Source organism: Alligator sinensis, unplaced genomic scaffold (assembly GCF_000455745.1).
Source record: "Alligator sinensis unplaced genomic scaffold, ASM45574v1 scaffold13_1, whole genome shotgun sequence".
Taxonomy (NCBI): domain Eukaryota; kingdom Metazoa; phylum Chordata; order Crocodylia; family Alligatoridae; genus Alligator; species Alligator sinensis.
Window position 1 is genome coordinate 2,961,910 of NW_005841909.1, and position 25,141 is coordinate 2,987,050.

Here is a 25,141-nt window from a genome sequence, read left to right on the forward strand (position 1 = left end):
AAAGGGATGGTATGTTGTGGAGACTGACTTAAAAACCAACAGCAAGAAAGCTGATCGGTGAAATGTTCACAGAAATCAGCAAAGAGGAGCTAAACTTGTTATGAAGCCTGTTCTTTTGTGTAATGTATTTCCAAAACTGCCTGAGCTGTCATACAGCATTGACTGTCCTTTGTGGCCTGCTGCTGTATTAACTTCAGTTCAGCACAGCTTTTACATTTTTATGGGACTCCGTTCATCAACAGAAATCAACTAGGATGAATTTAGCCCTTTGTTTTAGTAGATTAGCTTATGAGTATTGTAGGAATGCGTTTTTATGCTTGTTAATAGAGCAAGGCAGTAAAAAAAGAGCAAAATATTATTTCTAAATCTTGATTTGAGGTGGCTTTGAGCGAGCAACATGTAATCACAGAGTAACAAAGCTCTCATTTTGTTGAACAAAAAAATAATAATTTGGGGTAAATTTATTATCTTGGGGGTGCAAATCTTACCCAGGCAAAGGGAATTTCAAGGGAATTCTGATGAAGAAAGAAATGCAGGATCACACGTTGTATGAACTTTCACGTGGGGGAAATGTTTTTATCTTTGCGCCAAGTGAATATTTTGCCATGAACTGAGGGGCTCATCTAGTGAAAATACACACACTGTTTGCCTTACTAGTACCGATTATGTATACTGATTGTAATGCCAGAATTAACTGGATTGGTATTGGGCATCTGTTGGAAATGCACATTTCAGCGCTTAAATAAAGGAAACCTGGCTTTCCTGTGGGTGCTCAGCATGTGTACTTTGTCTCGGAGTGCCCAGCAGCCCTAAAAATCAAGCTATTTTTTATGTGTCTACCTACAAACTACCCAAATTTATCATCTTTTAGCCATTGCACTTTAAGTTCAAACGTGCTATTAAAACACAGCCTGAGAGATGAGCTGGAGCCGGAGACTTAAAGACTTTGTATTCTTTGCGGGCAATTGAAATTTAAATGCAGAGCTACGAGAGGCTTTAACAGCCAGACACTGCAGCTGTCATGGCCATCACAGAACGGCTGCCAGATGTTCGTGCTGGAAAGGACGGGGAAATAAACAAACAGCTAAGGAGCAGATGCATTCAAGGGGGTTATTGTTTGCATAGCTGCCATTGCAAGAAACATGTAGGTTAACAATTCATAGCAAGAAGAAACACGGTGTATTTTAACGTGTATATCTGCAGGTCTAGTATGTCTGCAGGCATGTTGGCTAGTAGTGCAACTTCTGCTTCACAGAAAGAGGGGTTAAAAACCACAGCAGCGGTATTACAGAAATGAGGTCCCATTGGCAGCACAGGAGGGAAGAGTGGATATTTTTGAGGCCCTTTCCCTCATTTCCTGGCAAAATCCCAAAGGAGCCCCTGGGTTAGGTTCTGTCAGTCTGTGAGTGGCAGGGGCTAGAACAGGGAGCTGCCATTCCACAGAAATGTGCCCATCTTAACCAGGCAGAATAAAAGTCAGAAGAGTTGAAAAGGAGTTAATGCTGCCTCCATTAGCACTGTCATCCCCTCCTTGCCAGCTTAACAGAGGAGACGCATTGCAGGTGGCAGGGGATGAGTAGAGACAGCCTGCAAGACCAGTGTCACACATGCAGAGGAGTAGTCATCAGTGGGGCAGGGATCCTCAGGCCACTGCTTTTTTTGTGGTAGTTTTCATCCTTATCTGAGTCATGCTTCTTTATACAGCCCTTTCAGCCCCGTGTAGCAGCAATAAAGAAGCCATACAAGATGTAGGGTTGTATTTCCCCAACCTATCGGTTTCCAGTGCATGAAGAACGTGTAGGGCAGTGGTCACCAACCAACGGATCTCAATCCACCGGTAGATCTCAGAGCCTCTTGAGGTGGATCTTGGAGTCGATCTGAGGCTGGGGTGGGGGGCTGAGTGCCCGTGTGCATGCACACGCGTGCCCCAGCTCAGCATGTCTGCCCGTGGGGAAGGGAAAAGGCAGGGGCTAGATCGAGGCCACCACAGTGAGGGACACTGCTGCAGAGGCAGGAGCAGGGGTAAGTTGAGTGGACCCCCGGCCGGGTGGATCTTACCTGCTGGGCAGGTGTGCCCCCAAATCACTTTTTCTCCCTCTGCCTTGATTTGCCCCCCTGCTTACATGCTGGGGAGGGGAGGGGAGGGGAGGGGAGGGTAGCGGGGGCGCACAGTAGATCTTGGGTTGCTTTTAAATGCCACCGGTGATCTACTTAAAAAAGTTGGAGACCGCTGGTGTAGGGCCTATGTGTAGGGCCTATGTTCTCACAATGGCAAGGGCAAAAGATACAAGGCAAAAAAGGTCTTTTTAGCTGTTCCTGTTCTCTCACTGGCACTTCCAAGTTTCACACAGGCTAAGTACAGATGTTCAAAAAGTTTTTACTGGCAGGAAGTAGGGGTGCGCCAATAGAGATTTTGGGGGCCACAGCTGCCATCAGCTGGTCAGTCCATTGTGGTGGAAGGGGAGGAGGGAGGGAAGGGCCGTGGGGAGCAGATCAATGCCCCCTGTGGTGACGGGGGGCGTGTGCCCCCGGGTCTACATGGGGCAGGGTGGGCTGCAGCTGCAGGGTGGAGCCGGTGCTGCGCGGGGCTCTTCTCACTGGGCTTTTCCAGGTGCTTGGGTGGAAGTGGGGTGTTCAGCCAGGGCAGTGCGGGGCTGGGAGTGGAGCTGCAGCAAAATCTGGTTTGGCTGCAGCCTCCTCCCAGCACCGCTGGAGCCTGCTCCGAGCCCAGCCCCTGGCGAGAGGAGCCCCGTGCAGTGCTGCCTCCAGCTCCACCCTGCAGCTGCAGCCCACCCCACCCCAGCCAGATCCGGGGGCACACACCCTCCTCCCCACCCTCCCAGGGTGCAAGCAGCGGTGGGAGCCTGCCCTCTCCCCGCCACGAGCTGCACCACTGTCCCACCCCCACCATCCTCCCCGGCTGGGCAGCACGTGGCCCTGCCCCTGCCCCCTCCTTCACCGCAGGGGGCGTTGATCTGATACAGACAATTTTCTTTATATCGGTACCAATCTGATATTGGACCAATGTGTTGGTGAACCTCTAGCAGGAAGTTATGGCTTGTGGCTTTGAGTTGGGCCAGCCATACACAGTGTTTCAGTGAAAATACTAGACTACCCCAGAAATCACTGCATATTTTTTCATTTGATGTATTTTACCCAAACATAATTTTTTTTGCAGCTTTTTTTCTTTTTTTAGAGTATTAAAAATTGTAACTTATACTTTTGTCGTGTCAACTGTATGGACCTTTGAAGGGAAAAGTTCAGATACATTTTAAAGTCTCTAGAAATTACTTAAAACAGTTTTTCTGTAAACATGAGGTCACTGGAAAAGTCATAGAGTAAATACTTTTAGTTATTAGAGAAGTGGCTGTCATCTCTCCAGTGTGATGGTGCAAGTGTTGCTAGGCCTAACAGTTTGCGTTTAATGAGAACTTAAAAATATCACTGGCCTAAAATTTTAATTTTTCAGTCCTGGGTGTCTGCTGCATATAACTTCAGAAGGAGATCAGGCATTTAAGGGGGAAAAGTAGGTTTTAGAAAGCTATTTTGCATTTTGGAAGGTTGGAAGTAATCCATGATGGAAGGACATGAGCAAAGACATTTCAGGGGCAGGACTTTTACCATATGTCACCTGCTCCATGGAAACTACTTGTCTGTCCATGCTTACCCTGCAATAAGAAGAAGCATGACCATAATAATTTAGCCCTTTTTCCCCGAGGGTTAAACTTCTCACAGTTTTGTTTTGACTTATCATGGTTAAAACTGTGCTCATGAACAATAACTTCTTTACCAGTATAGGAATGTGTATATAAGTGCATGTAAAGTTATATAATGTGTATGTGTATAATACTCTGTATTCCTTGTTTGTTCAGCATTGTTAGATTTCCATTGTATGACACACACATTGCTACAAATGTCATAATTTATAATAATTTATAAAATTGCTGCCTAATTTGCTAACCCTTCTACTGGAGAGAACTTTGTATTTGCTACAGTGTTTAGTCCTGGCATTCAAATCAATTAATAACATTCTGGTGGTTGGCTTTCAAAGGGAAGCTGGAGTTTCACTGTCAGAGTAATGAGTTTGTAAAACAGCCCTCCAGCAGGACTTCAGGGGCAGTGGCCCCATGGTGTAAGAGGGAGCTGGAGGCAGAAAGAGATCTTGGAGTCATTATCGATTCCAAAATGAACATGGGCCGCCAATGTGAGGACGCAGTCAGGAAGGCTAACCGCACCTTGTCGTGCATCCATAGATGTGTCACAAGCAGGTCCAAGGAGGTGATCCTCCCCCTCTGTGTGACACTGGTCAGGCCACAGTTGGAGTACTGCGTCCAGTTCTGGGTGCTGCACTTCAGGAGGGACGTGGCAAGCATCGAGAGGGTCTGGAGGAGGGCCACTCGCATGATCCAGGAACAGCAGGGCAGACCCTATGAGGAGGGGCTACGGGACCTGAACCTGTTCAGCCTTCGCAAGAGAAGGCTGAGAGGGGATCTGGTGGCTGTCTGTAAACTTACCAGGGGGGACCAGCAGGGAATGGGAGAGTCCCTGTTCCCCCGAGCACCTCCTGGAGTAACAAGGAATAACGACCATAAATTGTTCGAGAGTAGGTTCAAGCTGGAGATTAGAAGACACTATTTCACAGTCAGGGCGACTGACTGATCCAGACAGGATCTGGAACCAACTTCCAAGGGAAGTGGTGCTGGCTTCTACCCTGGGGGTCTTTAAGAGGAGGCTTGATACTTACCTAGCTGGGGTCATATGAGCCCAGTATTCTCTCCTGCCTAGGGCAGGGGTTTGGACTTGAAGATCTACTTAGGTCCCTTCTGACCCTACATCTATGAATCTGTGAATCTGTTCATGACAGAAATTGTTTGATGTGGTTACCTGTGATAGCAGGCGACTGGTTTCAGTGACTCAGAAAGTGTCTTCTAGTCCCATGTTCCCAAACGGGAACAACCACAAAGCTTAGACCAAGGGCAGCCAATTATTTTGGGCGAAGGGCCGCTTACTGAGTTTTGGCAAGTCATCGAGGGTCACATGGGTAGCCCCGCCCCTTGATTGGTGCCCCGCCCCCAGGTTTCCATCTTGGGACCAGAAATCCTGCCCCTTAATCCCTGACCATTGCCACCAGTAGTCTCTCCCCTTGCACTCCGTAAGTACTCCTTTCTGCAAGGGGGTTTGCCATCTCAGAACCAGAAAAATACCAAATTATATTCTAAAAATCAAATGTACTACGGCATTAATTAATATAATTTAGGAAATATTTTTGTCCTGATTTACAGACATTTGTGTAGTGTACATAGAGGTGATAGTATAATAGCTTAAAATTAAGTCTTACTCTTGTATATTGTGGGAGACTGGGTATAGGTTTGTGGGTATGTGGGGGAGGGTGTGGGTGTCTGTGTGGGGTTTGTTGGGGGTGGATAGGTGTGGGGGGGTGTGGATTTTGTAAGGGGCTGTGAGTGTGTGGAGGGAGGGTGGCAGGCAGAGCCCCTGCCAGTGCTCCTGCACGCCTGAGCTCTGCGCTCCTGCTGCTCCTGGCCCCAGGGCATTGGCACAGGCCCCATGCTCCTGCTCACTGTCACTTCCCCTGTTTGCCACCACACTCGTTCTCCTGCCACTTCTGCATCCCACCCCCCCACTTGCCGCTCTAGCACCACATCCCAGCTGCTCCTGCAGTCCCAGCAATGCAGTCAGGAACCAGGTGGTGCCGGAGCCGGCGAAGGAGCGGGGAAATGGCTGCGGCAGGCAGGGGGGAGGGGCAGTGAGTAGGCATGCAGAGCTCAGCAACATCTGGGCAGGAGTGTGGGGCCTGCACCAGTGCACTGGGGCTAGCACCAGTGAGGCCCAGAACAGGGCAGCAGGAGTGTGGGGTCTAAGGAGCTGGGCTGGCTCCTTCTTCACCCTGCTTGAGCAGCACAGCCCGGCTCCATACAGCCCCTGCCAGCCCAGACCCCACACTCCTGGGCAGAAACTGCTGCTTGACGCAAAGGGAAGTGGTCCCTCTCTCACCCAGCACTAGGCAGTTTTAGCTGCATCCGTGACTCGCTAGTCTACAGTGCAGCTCCTTCACCGCCACCTCTGTGCTGCCCAGTGCAGCAGCAGTGGCCACGTGGAGCAGCTTCAAGGTGGCTCACAAGCAGCACTGAAGGGGCCACACAGCAGCCAGCGCAGTGCGGGCTCTGGGTAGACACAACTAAAACTGCCCAGCATGGAGGGGGATGGGCTGCTTCCCCCTACACTGAACAGCAATTTCTGCCCAGCCCCTGCTGCCACTACTGCTGCTGCTCAGCCCCAACAGGCAAGCCTGGAGCCAGTGCGGGACCCAGGCTCTGCAGCAGCAGCAGCGCAGGACAAACTGCTGCTCAGTGCAGGACAAACTTGGCCCCTCCCTCTCCCACTTCCAGCACTCCCTGGTTCAGCCACTCGGAGCCCACACGAGCCTGCCTGTGCCCACTCTGCGCTGGCACTGCTGCCCCATGGGGCAGCCCAGAGGCAGCAGTGATGCAGCAGAGATGCAGAACAGTCCCACGTGGGCTTGGGGTAGCTGCACCAGGAGGCACCAGCCATGGGGAGGGGCGGGAGGGGGCGGGGAGGAGCTGCTTTTCTCCCGTGCTGAGCAGTAATTTGTTCTGCATCACTGCTGCTCAGCCCAGACGGGCGAGCATGGGGTCAGGGCTGTGCGCACTGGTCCCTGTACTAAAGGGATGGGTTGGGGAGGACTGGGAGTGAGCAGGCACACGGGAACCAGCGACAACCAGGCAGGAGCATGGGGCCTGCACCTGTGTCCTGGAGCCAGCACCAGCGGGCCCAGAGCAGGGCAGCAGGAGCTCAGGGTCCCAGCCAGCAGGAGCCCTATGGGGCCAGGCCAGCTCCCCTCTCTCCCTACTGGCACAGCCTAGCCTGGCTCCACAGACCCCTGCCAGCCTGCACACCACGCTCCTGCCACCTCTCTCTGAGCCCTGCTGGTGCTGGCCCCAGGACACCAGTGCAGGCCCTGCGCTCCCACATGTCTGCTCATTTCCTGCCCGCCCACTGGCCGCTCTGTACCATGTGGCTCCTGGCTGCATGGCCAGACTGCAAGACTCAGCAGGAGCCAGCCCAGCCCCAAGGACTGGAGCAATTGCCTGTGGTTCTCCCCTGCCTCCCCACCCGTTCTTACCTGAACTTCCTGCTCCCACGCAGGGAGGCGTGAACAGCCCCATGATCCCAGGCCAGAAGCCCCTGCTAGGCAGGAGCTTCTGGCTGGGGGGGCCAGGTTGGGCAGGCCTTGCTGTTGCAGGGTCCTGCTGTGGCTTCCCCTGTGTCCTACTGCCCCTGGCTCCTATCATCTTTGAAAGCAGCCTGGGGCAGATAAATATTAATTTTCTAAAATTTTTAGAGGCTCTGTGGGCTGGATAGAATGGCCTGGTGGGCCAAATCCAGCCTACAGGCTGGATTTTGCCCACCCCTGGCTTAGACTGATGCCTTTTTTAATGAAGTCCGCTGTGATAATATAGTGTTAAAAAGAAACAGATGCATCTTGTTGTCTTGCATGCTTTCAACTGAGATCTGTCATCTTTAGCTTCCTATTGTGGGAGGCATTGACAGCTGTCAAGTGTATTCCTTTCCGTAGGTGTCTCTGCGTAAGCAGGAGATAGAGGACAGACTGAATGCATGGACTGTGTTCAATGAAAAGAATAAAGAGCTGTGCGCATGGCTGGTACAGATGGAGAGCAAAGTATTACAGACTGCAGATGTCAGCATTGAAGACATGATAGACAAATTACAGAAGGTAACTAGGAAATCAGCTTTTCTGGAACCACATTCTAAGAATTCTTAATAGATAAACCCTCGCTAAACTAACAACCTAGGACCCTTACAATCCATAGCTAGAAGATGAGACCCTCAGTTCCTCTGTCTTCCTCCCAACTGACGATCAGTCACAACCCAAAAAGAAATCCTTATGGATTATAACATAGAAGCTCCCTGCACTTATGCACGGGAACCATGCTTCCTGATGGGAAAGTACAAGACATACAGGTTCATGAACTTAGTATTATTAAGTGAACACAGAAGCTCCCTTTCTCATAAGTATCCTTTGGAGGAGATCTTTGGGGCTTCTACTAGTGTTTCATTATTTACACCTGTTCTAACCAGCATCTGCTGTGATAAAAGAGCTGTGCAGTAAATACATTCAGGATGATCCCAGGAGATGTGCAGTAGTTTCCTTGCTAGGTAAATTGGAAGTCACTACAACCAAAAATAAAACTAAACCTTTAGCGTGAAATAGGAAACAAATCTGACTTCCTTCCCTGACACAGAACGCAATTCAATTATAACATATCAACTTTATATAGACAGTGCAGTTGTTCTTTCCTTATGGCTTCATGGGTTCTGTATTTAATCCCAGCTCTCCTGCATTTAATAACACCATGAAAAGTCCCTTGCACTGGAATTTGGATTTTTTGAAAGTAGCTCAATTAACCAAATAAAATCAGAAGAAGAAAGCAGAGGGAAATTTTGAACTTAATGCCTGCATTTAGGAATACTTACTGTGACACTTCCAGTTTTCCATTGAAAATGAGTTGTCAGTATAATGTTTTTGTGTATTTCTATAGAAACCTTAATCCTCCCACTTCAAGTCTGCCCCACTAATATATATATATATATATATACACACACCACCACTACCACCACATCCCAGAAACATGATTTCACCAAGAAATAGCTGTCTTGTCTACTTAGAATGAGTAACACTTGTATGCATTTGTCAGGACTCCATGGAAGAAATCAACCTGTTTAATGAAAATAAACTACATCTGAAGCAAATGGGTGACCAGCTGATCAAGGCTAGCAGCAAGAGCAGAGTCACAGAAATAGATGACAAACTCAATAAAATTAACGATCGCTGGCAGCATCTCTTTGATGTCATCGGAGCACGGTAAGGGAAGGCATTTCAGGTGTCTGAGTCTTATCCAGATTAATCTTACCATATGAATTTAGAGTTACCCATCTCAGAAAGATACAGACTTGGTTTTAAATGTTATGAATTTGGAATTCAGAATGCATTTAGAACAGATTGAAAGATTTGATGCGTGTTTTCCTTCTTAGTTTGTTAATATTTGCTCGTCTACTGTGAACCACTTTGTATATTCAGTACTGGCAAGGGAGAGAGGGGACTGTTTATTTGTTTTATCTTGATTGTTTTACTTCTGATGGATTTGTAATGATTTTCTTTTGATAAAACTGAACTCCATTAAAAATAATTACAGCATCAGCTTGGATACCCATGCGGTAAATTTTAAATCACTTGATATCTTTGAATTGATATCACTTGATATCTCTTGATAGCTCTAAGGTAGGTGGTGCAGGCACCTACCCTGGAGATCTTCAAAAGGAGACTGGACGCATACTTTGCTGAGGTTATTCGACCCCAGCAGGAAAGACCTGGACAGGTTAGAAAAGTGGGCAGAACACAATAGGATGCAGTACAACAAGGGCAAGTGCAGAGTGCTGCACCTAGGGCATACAAGTATCTATCACACCTACTGGCTGGGCAGTGACCTTCTCAGCAGCACAGAAGCAGAAAGGGATCTCAGTCATGGACTCCAAGATGAACATGAGTCGTCAGTGTGATGAAATCATCAGCAAAGCTAACCGTGCTTTATCATGCATCAGCAGATGCATGACAAATAGATCCAAGGAGGTGATACTTCTCCTCTATGCAGCATTGGTCAGACCGCAGTTGGAGTACTGCGTCCAGTTCTGGGCACCATACTTTTAGAAGGATGTGGGTAACCTCGAGAGGGTCCAGAGGAGAGCCACTCATATGATTAAGGGTTTACAGGCCGAGCACTAGGAGGAGAGACTAAGGGGCCTGGACCTCTTCAGCCTTTGCAAGAGAAGGCTGAGAGGTGATCTTGTGGATGCCTACAAATTCATTGGTGGGACACAGCAAGGAATTGGAGATGCTCTGTTCACCAGGGTGCTTTTGGGGGTAACAAGGAGTGAAGGTCACAAACTGACAGAGAGCAGATTTATACTAGACATCAGGAAAATTTCTTCATGGTAAAGGTGGCCAAAACTTGGAATGGGCTTCCAAAGGAGGTGGTGCTCTCCCCTACCTTGGAGGTCTTTAAGAGAAGGCTGGATAGGCATCTGGCCTGCCCAGGCACTCTTGCCTGCCCTGGGCAGGGAGTCGGACTCGATGATCTGTTGAGGTCCCTTCTGACCCTGGCATCTATGAATCTATAGCATACCAGCAACAGTCAGAGGTGCAATGCAGCAGAAGACAGAGAAAGCAAATATTTGAAATGCAAAATAATTAAAAGAAACTATTTTCAGTGATTGCTGAAAATTAATTATGAAAAATGGCTTAAAAGTATCTGCAGTTTTTTTATTAGTTAAAAATGGAAAATGAGAAAAGTGTATGTAGTAGACCTGTGCAAGTAAGCAGCTATTCGATCCGGCTTCGGATCCGGCCACTTCAGATGCCAGAGATCCGATCCAGAGCTCTGGACCAGGTTTCTGCTTCAATCCGGCCGAAGCAGCTCCAAAGCTTCAGAGCCACCTCGGAGATCCGGCCATAGGGTATAATGGGGAATCAATGAAATAGCTAAAACTTTGTTGTTTTTTGTCTGATTTGGATGAAACTTGCAGAGGTGGTAGCCTCTGCTGAGCGCATGAAGCATGCCAACTTTCAAGAAGTTTGGTGCAGGGGTTTGAGGGGAACAGCACCTGAAAATCCTGAAAGCAAAACTCATGTCACGTCTATGTGTTACAACAGAGGAGAGTGAAAACTGCAGGGGTGGTAGCCCCTGGAGAGGCCACAAAACCTGCCAAGTTTTAAAGTGATAGGTGCAGGGGTTTGGGGGGAACTATACCTCAAGCTGCTGACATGGAAAACTCGTGACACAGATGACCCTGTGTGTGTTAAGGCTCAGGGGGCTGAAAACTGCAGGGGTGGTAGCCCCTGGAGAGGCCACAAAACCTGCCAAGTTTTAAAGTGATAGGTGCAGGGGTTTGGGGGAAACTGTACCTCAAGCTGCGGACAAACAGAACTCATGACATGGGTGACACTGTGTGTGTTAAGGCGCAGCAGGTCAAAAAGCTGCAGGGATGGGAGCCCCTGCTGCATCCATGAAGCCTGCCAGCTGTCAAGTGTCACAACCCAGTGATTTTGGTGCCTCGGCACGGTGGAATTTTCCCGCCACATGAGAGCCTCTTGCAAAAGTAAAGGTTTTCTGTTGCAGCAGAAAACCCCCGGTGCAAGAGAGTTCCAGCCATTCAACTGCAAATTTATGTCCCACTATTGGCCAGCTCTAAATTATTCCTACGTGGTGGCTAGTAATTGGCTTGCTAGCCGGTTAAAAATTCGCGCGACTTCCGCCCAAGTCGAAGAACTTTGAGCATGCTGCAGAGTGCCTCTAAAGAGATCTGACTTGCGGCTAGCTGATCGATAGACTGATCACCTATCGATCCTTCTTCCCGTCACCGAGCGCAATCCCAGACGTACCCTTTTCCCGCCGGCTTAAATTGCGGATGGATTAACTGGCTTGGGCCCCGCCAGCTGGAACAACTCCCATAGTTGTTCAGACGACCGGACCATCTGCGTTGCAACTACAAGCGGCGTAAGTAAATGTTTTTGCAACCATTAAACCTTGTCTGCCTCTCCATTCACCAGCCCGCCCAAACGAACGAGCAATTTCTAAATCACCTCGAGTCGGCTCTGGCTGTGAGCCATCAGGGAGATTGGTGCAGGGGGGTTCTGGGGCCCTGCACCCCTAGCTGCTGACAGGCAAAACTCATGACTTGGGTGCTTGTGCAACTGACTGTCTCTGTCTTGGGGCAGTTGATTGTCTGTATTGATTCTTTCTCTCCTTAGTGTGTGGTTTTGCAGGTGTTAATTGTTGCTAATTAACTGGTTACATTAGGTAGCAACTGTGTATTGAGCTGGTCCCTGAGTGAATCATGATTGATTGGTAACACAGTAGCTTAGCAGCCAGGCCTGCAGTAGTTCCCACCAAGACAGAGACAGTCAGTTGCACAAGCACCCATGTCACGAGTTTTGTCTGTCAGCAGCTAGGGGTGCAGGGCCCCAGAACCCCCCTGCACCAATCTCCTTGATGTCTCGGACAGCCAGAGCCGACTCGAGGTGATTTAGAAATTGCTCGTTCGTTTGGGCGGGCTGGTGAATGGAGAGGCAGACAAGGTTTAATGGTTGCAAAAACATTTACTTACGCCGCTTGTAGTTGCAACGCAGATGGTCCGGTCACCTTGAAACTTGGCAGGCTTTGTGGCCTCTCCAGAGGCCACCACCCCTACAGTTTTGACCCCCCTGTGTTGTAACACATAGATGTGACACGAGTTTTGCTTTCAAGAATTTGGGGTGCAGTTCCCCCTGAATCCCTGCACCGACCTTCTTGAAACTTGGAATTTTCGTGCTCTCGGCAGAGGCTACCACCCCTGCAAGTTTCATCCAAATCAGACAAAAAACAACAAAGGTTTAGATATTTCATTGATTTCCCCGTTATACCCTATGGCTGGATCTCCGAAGCGGCTCCGAAGCATTTCGGAAGCTCCAAACTACTTTGGAAAGCCTGAAGAAGCCAGCGCTTTGATCTGGACATGCTGCTTCGGATGCCGAAGCGCCCAAAGCTTCTCTGGATCCAAAGCACAGTCCAAAGCCTCGTACAGCCCTAGTATGTAGGCACGCGCCTGTGTAAAATGTTAAAAATTTAATGATAAAACATAGCTAGAGAAGGCTAGAACTTCTGCTTGTAGAAACTGGAATGAATCTCTTGAGCTTGGTGGAACAGTACCAATTCAGACCAACTGAGGTTCTGGCCTGTGTGCTGGTGTATGTAATATTATATTCATGAGAGTGGCTGGAGGCCTGGTGTGGTGGGGAGAGAAGTTCAACTAAAAGCTGGAAATGAAGGCACTATAATTAGCTGAGTAAAGAGGCTGTATTAGGGAACTGGAAATGGAAGGAGATACCTGGACAAGATGAGAAGCCCAAGGAGGAGACACTAAATTTGATGGGGCAAGGAGACTGATTGGGATGAGAATCCTGGAGCCTGTGACCAGTTAAGTGAGGAGAATGGAACTGGATTGAAAAGATGGGAATGGGGAAAGAGGCAGGACTGGAACAGGTGTAGTTGCCACATGCAGCCAGAAAGGAACTTTTATCCCCACTTCCTGTTGCTACAGGTGTCAGGGTGGCTTTTTTTTTTCCTTTCTCAGAAGCATTGGGTGTTGGCTGTAGCCAGGTTTGGGGATTTTGAGTGGGGTGCACCAGTGCTCATACTGGGAGTAAAACCTGGAGGTTCCTGGTTACAAGGTCTTGCCCCTCTGCTTAGGGTCAGACTATTCACCACATTTGGGATATAGAAGGAATTTTACCCCATTGTCAGATTGATACAGACTGTGAGTGTTTTGCCTTCCTCTGTAGGAGGGCACGTGGCCCTCTTCCTGGGATCTCTCCAGTGTATTTTAACAACCCTTGCAGCAGCAGGACACTGACCCCTGTTGTCCCCCTGCTTCACCAGTGACAGGTTAGGGCGCTGTGCCTTGTAGCTGTGTGGCAGGGTTGATTGTGTAGTTTTAGCAATAGGTTACATGAGGATTTGTAAGGGGTGGTTTGGATAGGGATAATGCAGAGTCAAGTACCCAGGTGCCAGGAAATGCCAGAATTCAGGTCATCTTATGCACACGTGGTATGACTCAGCCTTTAACGACATTGTCGCATGGTATTTACTCCATGGGCTCCCTGCATCCTTAGTGCCTGGGATGGTCCTGCTCTGGAGAGGGACCAGGGTGGGGTAATGAAAGAAGCTGTTATCCGTGGGCTTCCTGCTTCATCTGTTAGCAGTGGAAGGTGAGTGCTGAATGAAGCAGGGGATTGCAGGGTGAGAAAGGACGGTTTCATGGATAAGGTGATCAAGTGCTGCTGTGAAATGTGGGAGTGCTTGTATCCCTATTTTACAGACTGGGAACTGAGGCATGGCACTTAAGATCAATAGTTACCATTAATTTTGACTGCCTTATTTAAGACCAATGGAAGCAGATTATTAGGGCCGCTTAGGCCGGGGCGGGCAATTATTTTGGGCAGAGGGCCGCTTACTGAGTTTTGGCAAGCCATCAAGGGCCACATGACAGGGAGCCCAGGGCAGATAAATATTAATTTTCTAAATTTTTTAGGGGCCCCGCGGGCCAAATAGAATGGCCTTGCGGGGGGCATCTGGCCCCCCGGGCGCCTTTTGGCCGCCCTGCCTTAGGCTATGAGCCATACAAATGTTAATCAGTGTTGGTGCTAGCTCAGGTTTGGAGCAGTCATGTGTTCAGGCCAGCAGGGGCCTGGAAAACTGAAAGCTAAAAATCCCCTGGCCCCCAGGGCTCCCCCCAGCCTGTGCTGTCTGTCCCAGAGGAGCAGGCAGGGAAGGTTTAACCTGCCTGCCTGGCCACCTCTGTGGGCTGCTGGTCTTCTCTGGGCTGAGCCTGCCCAGGGACAGGTTAACTCTTCCCTGCCTGCTCCCCTGGGACAGACAGCTGCGGTAGCCACAAGTATGGGGAGGGGGAGAAGCAGCGGGTCCGATCCAGGCCAGCAGGGGTAGGAGGGCGGATGGGGTGTTTATGCTATGTTGTAGTTTAGAGTGGTTATACCTTAGTGCAGCACAGATCAGAAATAATCCTGCCCTGGAGGTGGTGTAACTTTGAACCAGCTAACTAGTTTCAGGTGTTAATCTGCAGACAATCCAGGTGTTGAGATCTCCAGGAACTATCCAAAATTATCACTTAACAATGACCTAAAAATGCCTAGACCTTTATAGGCTCCAAGTACAGCTCCCATGACGTCATTTGCGGTTGCAAGCATGCAGCACTTGTGCAGCTCTCCCCCCAGGATCTGAAGTGGCTTGCTTGGCTTCACATAGGAACTGGCAGAGACAGGAATAGAATCCAGTTCTCCCTTTGGAGCAGCATAGGAGTGTGTGGCGCATGAAGCATGGAGCCACGTGGTGAGCAATGAAGAGAAAGCACACTATGAGTAGCTGTTAATTCAATGAGCATGCTGCATCTTCTGCACTCACTGTGATATCAGCCTTGGTGGGAGGGAAGTGTTTTCATGTATTATATCATCGTGCACATACACCAGGAGTGAACAGGCAGCTTCGGTTCTGGTGCCTCCTAACTTTCTTATACCTGAAGAATGCTCCTTCAGCATTTTCTATGTACTGAAATGAAAGCAAAACAGGCAGAGGCAATTCCATCCATACAGAATGCAACACTTCTCTTTACACCAATAAACAACCTGGGACAGATGGGCCAATTAGGGAGCTCTCTGTTTAGACCTTGAAGTGATTCTCTTAGTTCGTGGTGACAAGCTGAGATTTACCATATGGCAGCAATAGCACAGAATGGGTGCAGCAGGTGCAGTGCGTGCGCATGCTTGTCTAGTGCCGTTTGTAAGGGTGCTGCCATATGCCATTAGCTCGAGTGTAGTGTACAGACCAGGAAGGGTCTGAAAACTCAAATTCCTAGGAAAAAATAATGTTCGTACATCTGTTTGTATTTTTTTAAGCCACACAAATAAATTTCCATAGTTATGCAGAGGCTTTGGGATAGTTATCTCCTTCTGTGCTTGTCTTCCTTTCAGAAAAAGGAAGAATACAGGAATAATAAACGAACAAACTTGTAAAAGTTAATTTGAGCCTTGGCTCTTTGGAACGTTTGCAGGTCCACTGGTTGTGCAGGCATTCACCTTAGAGACCAGACCATCAGCCTTACCCTTATGTATGTCTGCTCAATCCACTCACAGCTGCTGTGCTGTTGAAACAAAGCACTATATGTATGTACACACGTGCAGACGTGTGTAAGGCCTGGAGTGTAGATGGAATGATATATGTAGCCTCCTATGGGGAGGTACGGGATGCCAAGAAGCCAAATACTGAGACTCCAGGCATCCTGCCTCTAGTGCTACTCTACTCTGTGGAGCTTGTCTACACCAGCAGTTCTCAACCTTATTAAACTTGAAGCAGCCTCCATAACTTCTGTGAATTGAGCAGCACCCCAGATCAAAAACTAATTTATTATAGTGCTTAGCTCCTTGCAGAAGGGACAGACAGGGAGAGCTTGAGCCTGCCCTTTTCTGATTCTCCCTTCACAGTTCCTGGGGCACCCTTCAAAGGATCTCCTGGTGCCCCATGGTGCCCTGGCATCCTGACTGAGCATCATTGGCCTACACACACATTGTTTTCATACCTTCAGGGTTTGCGCAATCCCTCTGGGTATGTTCCTTAGTGGTCTGCCAATCCTTTATTTTAGTGCCCTGTATACTAGCATGGAAATGAAGGATTCGGCTCTTGAAGCTGTTGTTTCACTGGGCCTGTCTGCAGACTGAGGAATTCTTCCCCCATCCCCCTCCCCCCCCCCCAAACACACACATACACAGAGCGGTGTTGCACATTCAGGAGAGTATTTGCACAAGCCCAGGGGCTAATAAGTCCCATGTTTATAAACAGAAGTTTAAATTGTACACAAAATGCTTGAAGCTACATTAGAGAATAGCATCTCCCTGGTAGTGGCTTCTAGTGGTCATTACCACTGAGCTTGGTCTCCAATACTGAATGCACATCATCATAATAAAAGACATACAAAAAACTAGAACTCTTGGTTCCAAAATGATACCTTTTATTAGATCAACTGGGAAATCGCAAGAAAATTGTCTTTTTCTGCAAGCTTTCGGGATCAAAGTCCCTTCGTCAGGCTCTGGGAAAAGAATAGATGGTACAGGATGGTAAAAAGTCCCCGTAGGTAGGAAGTAAACTTCATTTTTGCACAGAGGGAGCTGAAGATGGAAGGCTTTGCCTCTGGGTCCATGAAAGTATCTTTGTGAGCTGTGCTGAGTAGCTCTTTGATGTGTAAATCAGGTAGAATTACTTCCCTGGAGGTGTCAGATGGCGGGCAGGGAAATTAAAAAATGTTTTTTGTTGTTTTGCAATGAAGTTTAAAATCCAAAATCGGCTAAAATTTGGCATCTTCCATGTTTCAGGGGTGTACTTAGTAGTCATGCTGGTCTGAGACAAGAAGACGTACAAAAAGCTAGAACTCTTGGTTCCAAAATGATACCTTTTATTAGACCAACTGGGACATCGCAAGACAATCGCAAGAAAATCCCTCTCTGCAAAAATGAAGTTTATTTCCTACCTACGGGGACTTTTTCCCATCCTGTATCATCTATTCTTTTCCCAGAGCCTGACAAAGGGACTTTGATCTTGAAAGCTTGCAGAAAAGGACAGTTTTCTTGTGATTTCCCAGTTGGTCTAATAAAAGGTATCATTTTGGAACCAAAAGTTCTAGCTTTTTGTATGTCTTCTTGTCTCAGACTAACATGGCTACCAAGTACACTGACAATCGTAATAAGCACTTCTGTTCTGTCTAATACTGCAGAGAACATTCACCATTTCTGAACAATTCAGTTCACAGGGGCTTAGTGGTAATACCTATGCTCATAGACTGGCAGCCTGAATTTAGATTTTCTGCCTTGTAGACAATAGTGTTGTAAGTACACTATGCTGAGAGGTTTGGGGAGGTCCCTGCAGTGTTACTCACAGTGAGTTAGTTGTAGCAAGAATTGGCTTTAATAAATGTGCACTTCCAAGCCCCATAATAAGTCTGGAAACAGAGAGGCAAGTTTATAGGAAGGCTTCTGACTTGTTGGTAGTGTTAATTTTTTTTTAATTATTTTTTTTGCCCAATGGGACACTTCCTTATGTATCTGCAAGCTCACAGCCCTGCCTGCAGCAAACCCTGTAGGCTAAGAATCCTAAACAGGGTTGGGCCTGGCCTTAGCATAAGAACATTTCTTTTCCATGGCGTCTTAGAACTGGATGATTTTTTTCCCCATCTCCTGGCTATGCGGCATGAAACTCTCAGACAATAATCTAAAACTACAGGGTAGTAATAAACCAGGACGTAGTACAAATATTGAGGATATCTGATTAAAATGAGCAATAGGTGACCTGGGGTTGTTTCAGTCTGTGTTACTACAGTGAATGCTGGGTCTCTTGTAGAGCCTTTCATAATCTTTCGATCCTCTGTCTCAGCTTCTGCCCTTTACGCCTTGCCGTCTGGCAGTATAATGCTGCTTTACATTGCTGTATCTCATTCTCATCCGGGAAGGGGAGTACATGACGCTAGAAAAAGGCAACTTCATAGTGGTAAAACTGTGCCCCCACTGAGGATTGTCGTGGTATAGCCATGTCAGTAATAAACCACACTCCTAAATAGCATAAATTTAGACTGATAGAAAAATCCAGGTACAGACCGGACCTTAGTCTCTAAGCTGGTATCTTCTCTTTTCTGCCTGGCTCCCTGTTATCATTGTTTGTTAGTGATTGTGACTCCTTCTGATGCGAAAGTTGGGACAACTGGCATTGTCTTCTCAGGCAGGATTGTTGAGCTTACTTCAGTTACTTCGCGGAGGAGGGTGAGAAATAGTCCTTGTTCCACTTTGGAGTTATTTCCCCACTTCCTGCCTCAGACCTACCCTTTCAAATGCCACTTTGATCTTGCCTGAATCACCACCAGGCTACAGTCAAGGTAACTGGGAACCTGAATGCCATTTTAATTGCAAATCTCTGACTTGGTCTCACAGCACGCATGCCTCATGCTTTCTTCAGATTCTCTTTCAACTTTATCCCGCTATGTCTTGAAGGTGAGATACAGACAAGTTAGCATCAACCTACCATAGATGTCCTTCCATGCTGGAGAAAAATGTTCAGACTCTTAGGATCTAAAAATAATTCCCTGAATTACCACGTGAGTGTTTTTTCTAAGTGTCAGACTCTGCGTTTGCCAATTATCCGATATTTCGGTGCCTCGACCAAAGTGCTTTCCCTTCGAGCCCCTCTCCTCTGGCACTGATGTTACACACAAATGTCATTCACAGGGACAAATATTTTCACAAATATATAACCTGCCTGCCATCCGATAACCCCAGGTAACCTCTGCATTTTACCAACTGCATTTTATCACCCACAGCATTCCCCTCTTTCATCCCCCCACCTATGCGTCTCTCATCTATTAACTTCCATCCCCTCTGATCTTCCCTGCCAAGCATTTGCATTTTCACAGACCTGCATTTTGCATATTGGCTTAAGCTTCTGTCCTACCCAGGAGAGCGCACAAACACCAGCAGACTCCCTTCTCCTGAAGACGGGTGTTTGTGCCCAAAAGCTTATAAAGAACAATTTTTCTATCTGTTTAGTTGGCCTAAGAAAAGATATCACATTTATCCAAAGAACCTTGTCCACAAACACAGGACATAGATTAAGACCCAGCTGGTTCTCTGGTGGTAACTCCTGGCACTTCGTCCGCTTCTAGGGAAGTCTGGAAGTCGAGCACAGAACAGGGTCAGCTGCGTGGGCAAAAGCTTCGATTCACACACAAATCATTGAGACACAATAGTGCCAGCAAAACGGATCCCAAGCAAGTGCATGCACATGTAAATCTTCCCGTTTGCTTCATATAAACCATGAGCCCGAGCTGGAACATTATGCTTATGCTACGCAGAGAATGAAATGGGCACTGAATTTCCTTTTACTTTTGAAGCCTCTGCTATGTAATCTTTTTGTTACCTGCCTTGCAGCATTTTTCTTTACATGCCGTTGCTCATTCTGCTTGTGTCAAAATCAAGCTGTTCTGTTTTTTTTTTTTAACTTGTGGTTGGGTCCTGAGAAATAACACAGCCCTCTTGCAAGGCAAAAATACAGGTTCAATCCAGGCGAGCAGCCCTGTTCAGTGTGAGGTGAGGTTTGTGCATGTGCAGTGACTCCCCAGCCAGGGGATTTCAGGAGGAGGATGTGAAAGGCTTTTTTTTTTTCTTCCCTTTACCTCCCTGTGGTAGATGCTAAAGCAGTGAATAAATAGGGCATCCGTGGAGGAGGGGTTTCCTCTTCCACGAGTGCTGTGGCTGCATAGACGGTCCCCTTGAAGGTTGGGATTTACAAGCCAAGGAATGGTTTTTTCGTACAAACAGTAAGTGCCATTTCGGTAATCAGCTCCGTGTTGTGTCCTAGCGCGGTCGTTAAGAATAGAAATCGCTTGTGCGGTGGTGTCTGTCTGTGTTGAGCAGCCCTGGGGGATGGGCACTGCAATGTCAGCATGTGTGTGTGTCTGCAATTTGCCTTTTGAGAAAGGGGGGGAGATGGATTATATTGAGTGGGAAATGCAGGTCATTAGACTGGATAAATTGTGTTCAGCAGCTTTTGAGTTAAATTTTTCGGTATTCCTTTGTAGCAACGTCGCTGAAAATTTGGGGCTCTGGTATTAGACAAAATGGAAGATGCACTGTAAAAATAGCTTGTCCCTCATTCAGTAATTATGTAGTATTTGTTCTCTTAATTAAAATATAGCGTCAATGAATGTAAGGATTTCAGTGTCTTTTACCAGAGTGGGTGGCTATGTGTAAAAATCAATTCGAATAATATATAACACAAAGCTCGGGCCTAAATGAGGTATTTATTTCTGATATTTCTTAAAATTGTGTCTTGCGTTTCTTACGAAGTGAGCATACACTAAAGTTTACTAAGCAGAGATTAAATAATTGGGGTTTTATCTACTAGGCTAACATCACAATCTAATTTCATCTTGTATTTTAAATAAATACATGTAGCATCCATGTTAGCTGGCCCGAATATTTACACTGATGAACAGGATTTAGATATCTATGTCTGAATGTCTCGGTCCTTTTAAACACCAGCATTTGATTTCTGTTCATCTTCTATGATTTTGCTTCCTTTTTCAAGTACATTTTGTGCCAGCGCTGATAAACCAGCTTAGTGCATGCGTGCAGGCAGGCACTGTGCAGGTCTTTCCATCAACACACTTTAACCCTGTACGCAGCAGCAGCAACAACAACAGCAAACTTCGTATTGTCGGACCCCCACACACACACGTGGCCATTACCAAATATGCCACGTTTTTGTGAGGGTCCGTGATAGCGGCAAACGTCTAGCTTCAGACTGTCCAGTGAATTTCACGTGTGGCCTAACTACTATTAACGTGGACCCCAGAAGTGCAATGATGGGTACATCTACACATCACGCAGTGGCAACATAGCAACGTGCTACATTGCTGTATGGCATACTAGGCAATGTAGCAATGGTGTGGGTCTATCATGTTGCCATAGCGGCAAAATCTAACAATGCATCACACACACGGTGCAGTAACCGCCCATAGTGCGCCGTGCTTTAGTACTTCCAAAAAGAAATGCTAAAGCATGGCACTGTAGCAATGTTGCCATACGGTGATGTGTAGACGGGCTCGTTAGGAGCTAATCTAGAGGCTGTCCAAGCCAATAGGAATTTTTTCTATTCTTTCCGGTGTCTTGCCTCAGCCCCTTGGTTATAATCCCCCGTAACAATTTAGCCCCTTGTCTCCACCTGAATGTTGGCCTGAAGATGAAAACACTTAGAAACTAATTTCAATGGGACTGTTCTTCTGTGGTAGGGCTCTCCAACTGGTGGCCCAAGGGGCTGCATGCAGCCAACAAGGGATTTAACTGCAGCCACGAGACTCCCTCCTGGGCGCTGCTTCCTGGAGCCTCCAGGCTTCCCCTTCCTCCGCCAGCTTGCACACCCTGTGTCTTGCCCCTGGGGGTGGGATGGCACACCTAGGGTCTAGGAGCCAGGTGGCCCTGTGATGCCAGGGAGCCTACATGACAGCAAGAGCTCCAGGTCCCTCTCAGAGCGGGATGGGGGGTGCAGGGAAGCCCACACAGTAGGGGGGAACACACAGCAGGGGAGTGCAGATGAGACCACACAGTAGCATGAGGGAGCAGAGAAACCCATGCAGCAGGGAGGGTGCGGGGTAGATAACACAACAGTGGGGCACTCATGCCTTGTGCAGCCCATGGAGCCTGTGGCCAGCATGGTTGTGGCCCCCAGCCACTGAGAAGTTGGGCAGCCCTACTCTAATAAAAGCACGTGCTTAGATGCTGTGAATTATGGCCACATTTAAGTCCTGTTCATAGGAAGTTCATTGGACATTTCAGTGTCTCTTACTTTTCATCATCCTGGAGCAGAAAATTGTCAGCTCGGAAGTGTTTTACCACAAGGCTGCCAGGTGCTCATCTATTAGCTCTACCTTGGGGGCTGTAGGTACTTCTGTCAATTAGTGAAGCTCTGTTTGTTTTTAGCCAGCATGCTCATTCTTGAAAATTATTTGATCCACGGTTCATGAAAATCTATTTAACACTGGGTGTAAATTCATGCTGGGTGATTTGCCACTTGGGGGACATGGAAGATGCACAGTACCGCTTCTTTCTGCTCCCTGATTGGCTGACTCTCATGCCTAAAACGTTCTTTCAAGATATCTTACAAACAGTCCCAGTACCAATGGGAATGCAGAAACATAACAGAGGAACCCTCCTGAGCATTTTCTGCAAGCAGACTTAATTCCATGCAGACACTTGCAAATCCGAGGCTCTGACACCATCAGCATCAGTGTGAGGTTTTTACTCAGCTCAATGGTGTTCAATTCTCTTTGGGGTATACCTCCCGCTCTAGTCCTGAAGCTTGTCTTCAGTTCCTTTTGACTCAAGTGGGAGCTGTAGGTATGCTCAGCATTTCTCCAGGGGCTGTTGGCACCTTGCAGAGCCCTTTATGGTGATATGGTGCTCTTCATCCCGATGCAAGAATTTAACTAGTCCTTTTGCCTGTCCAAGTTAGTAGACTGTTTTCATCTTGTGCTCACATACCAACCTTAGTGTCTTGAAGGGCTACATTATTGCTTGCCTGGTAATCCTTAGGTTTTAGTTCTCAAGATTGAGATTAATGACGCAGAGCATTAAGGCTGGTTAAATGGCTGACAAATAACATCCTAGCTGGCATATGTAACAAATTAAGTAATTAAATTGGTGTGTCTGTGACAATAACTGTTACCAAGTAAATACATGGTAATACTACCACAGTGGTGGGGGGAGGGAGTTTTGTGCTGTAGGTACTGGGACTGTTAACAGACGTTTCAACAACAAATGCAGTTTGGAACAACTGAGGGAGCAGACAGAAGTGCAGCTCCCAGCTGTAACTCGGAGCGATTACTGCAAAGTGTTCTGAGTCACGACGCTACCGCAGACCAAACAGAAGTTCGCTGTTGGTTCCAGGGGGAGGGGAATCTAGCTGTGGGCTGGGACCCTGTAGCCAGGTTCCCATAGCAACCGCCAGGGCTCTCTGCCAGTGCCCGTTTTCAGAATGGGAGGGGGCAAAGGCAGCGGATGGAGCTCGTTCTTGGGGCTCCCCAGCTGGTGCTCACGAGTGGGGTGGGTGAATTGGAGCATCCCCACCTCAGGGGGGCTCCAGTATACCCGCCCCACCCTCCAGGGGGAGCTGAAAAACCCTCAGACTGAACTCCCTCCGCTCCCTTTCCCCCTCCCATTCTAAAAACGACAGGCTGGGAGCTCCGCAGGCACAAGTTACAAAAGATGCTACATTTGAAATGTCCTTATCTGATACCTCCTGCAACGAGGGGTCAGATTTTCACCCATCAGCCATTTTTGAAGCTATTTACAGCTGTGTACTTGTATTTGGTCACAGCTAGAGACTGCTTTCTATGGCCAGATTGGGTAAAAATTGTCACTTCTGTCTGCACCCTTGAAGTTCAGGAAGGCTGCAAAGCCAAGCCCCTGTTCTTGTTTCTAGCACTGCAAAATCTCTTCTTTTATGCAACTACTGGCTTCCCTCTTTGTTGCATGAGTGATCACTACAGGTTGGTTCCCGTCTCATTGTTTCCATGGGCTTCCCCATCACAGACTTTCTTTATCTTCTGTGTCTCGTTTTTTTATTTCGCTTGTAATCCCTCTGGGGCAAGGATTGCCCTTTTCCCCCTCATTATATGTATTACAGAAGTGCCTAGAAAGTGCAGTCCTGGCCTTGTTCCCATGGTGCTAGGCACTGTACAAACACAGAACAAAATGGGGGTCCCTGTTCTAGAAAGCTAACTAAGCATGAGCCAGGAGATTGTAGACAAATTCAGACAGAGGAGGAAATACAAAGAAACAATAACTGTGCTATTCAGCAGTTAGCCCTTTGGGTTCCTTGTTCAGAGGTGGGTCTTGCAAGTCCTACTACACTACAGATTGTAATCCTACATGAAACACTAGTCTTGGTAACATTTGCAGGAGCATGATCTTCCCATGGGCATGGCAGGTGTGACTGGTTAACAGGTCTGATACCAGCCTCAGCCAACAACCAGCTCTCTCATATTGTGTCATTGTGAAGACTTCAAGACTTTCTGGAATTCTGCACGTATGAAACGGTGTCACCCCTAGACATGCAGGTGATCTGAATAGCCCAGTCTGTATCTTGGCATTGTAAGGGCTGGACTCACAGTACGAACCTTCCTAAAAGTAGTCAGAAAAGTAGTTCCCCTGTATTTACGGGCATTTGTGCACATGCATGTGACACAGTGCTGGGCACTTTTAAAAGCACTCTGCGCTGCGTCACATGCATTTGTATAAGTGGCAAAATGCATGTTAGTGCTGAGAAAATGGCAGCAGTGCTCTTTTGAACTAAAACACATCAAAGGTGTTTTAGTTTCAAAGCGCGCCACCACCGTTTTCTTAGCACTAACGCGCATTTTGCCATTTACGAATGGATGCGACGCAGCACCGGGCATGTCAGTTCTTCTGCTCCGCAGGCTCGATTAATTGAGTCTGCTCCAATGCACTGGATTTCCGGTGCATTGGAGCAGACAAAGGTATGTGTATAAATGTCCTACTAGACTAGTAACAACTGCTGCTGTTGAGGAGCAGTAATCTTGCCTCTTCCCATGGCGGTCGCCAAGGAAAATTGTAAGCTTCACCAAATAAAACCTGTATGTAGGAATCACTGTCATAAAACAAGCTAATGGCTCCTGGCCAGCCTGCCTCTAACAGTGGTCTATTCTAGATATTTCTAGGAACACATGGGAGGAAAAAACTTCTCATGCTAGTGAATCCTCTCCAGCAGATTCATTCTTGATAGATATATCCCAGATCCTGTGTTGTCCCCAGTGGTTCGCATCAGACATGGGCCATTTTAGAGACTTATAGAAACTAGAACTTATAGTTTCATAGTAGCTAGGGTCAGGAGGGACCTGAACAGATCATCTAGCCTGACCC

The 25,141-nt window shown here is 47.5% G+C and overlaps 1 protein-coding gene across 1 annotated transcript in view; it reads left to right on the forward strand.

Moving 5' to 3' along the window:
- Positions 1-25,141, forward strand: part of SYNE2 (spectrin repeat containing nuclear envelope protein 2) — a 256,030-nt gene that overhangs the window by 200,581 nt on the left and 30,308 nt on the right. Inside the window, 2 exon segments of the mRNA XM_025197915.1 lie at positions 7,616-7,774; positions 8,757-8,923. Of these exon segments, the coding sequence (XP_025053700.1) occupies positions 7,616-7,774; positions 8,757-8,923 (326 nt within the window).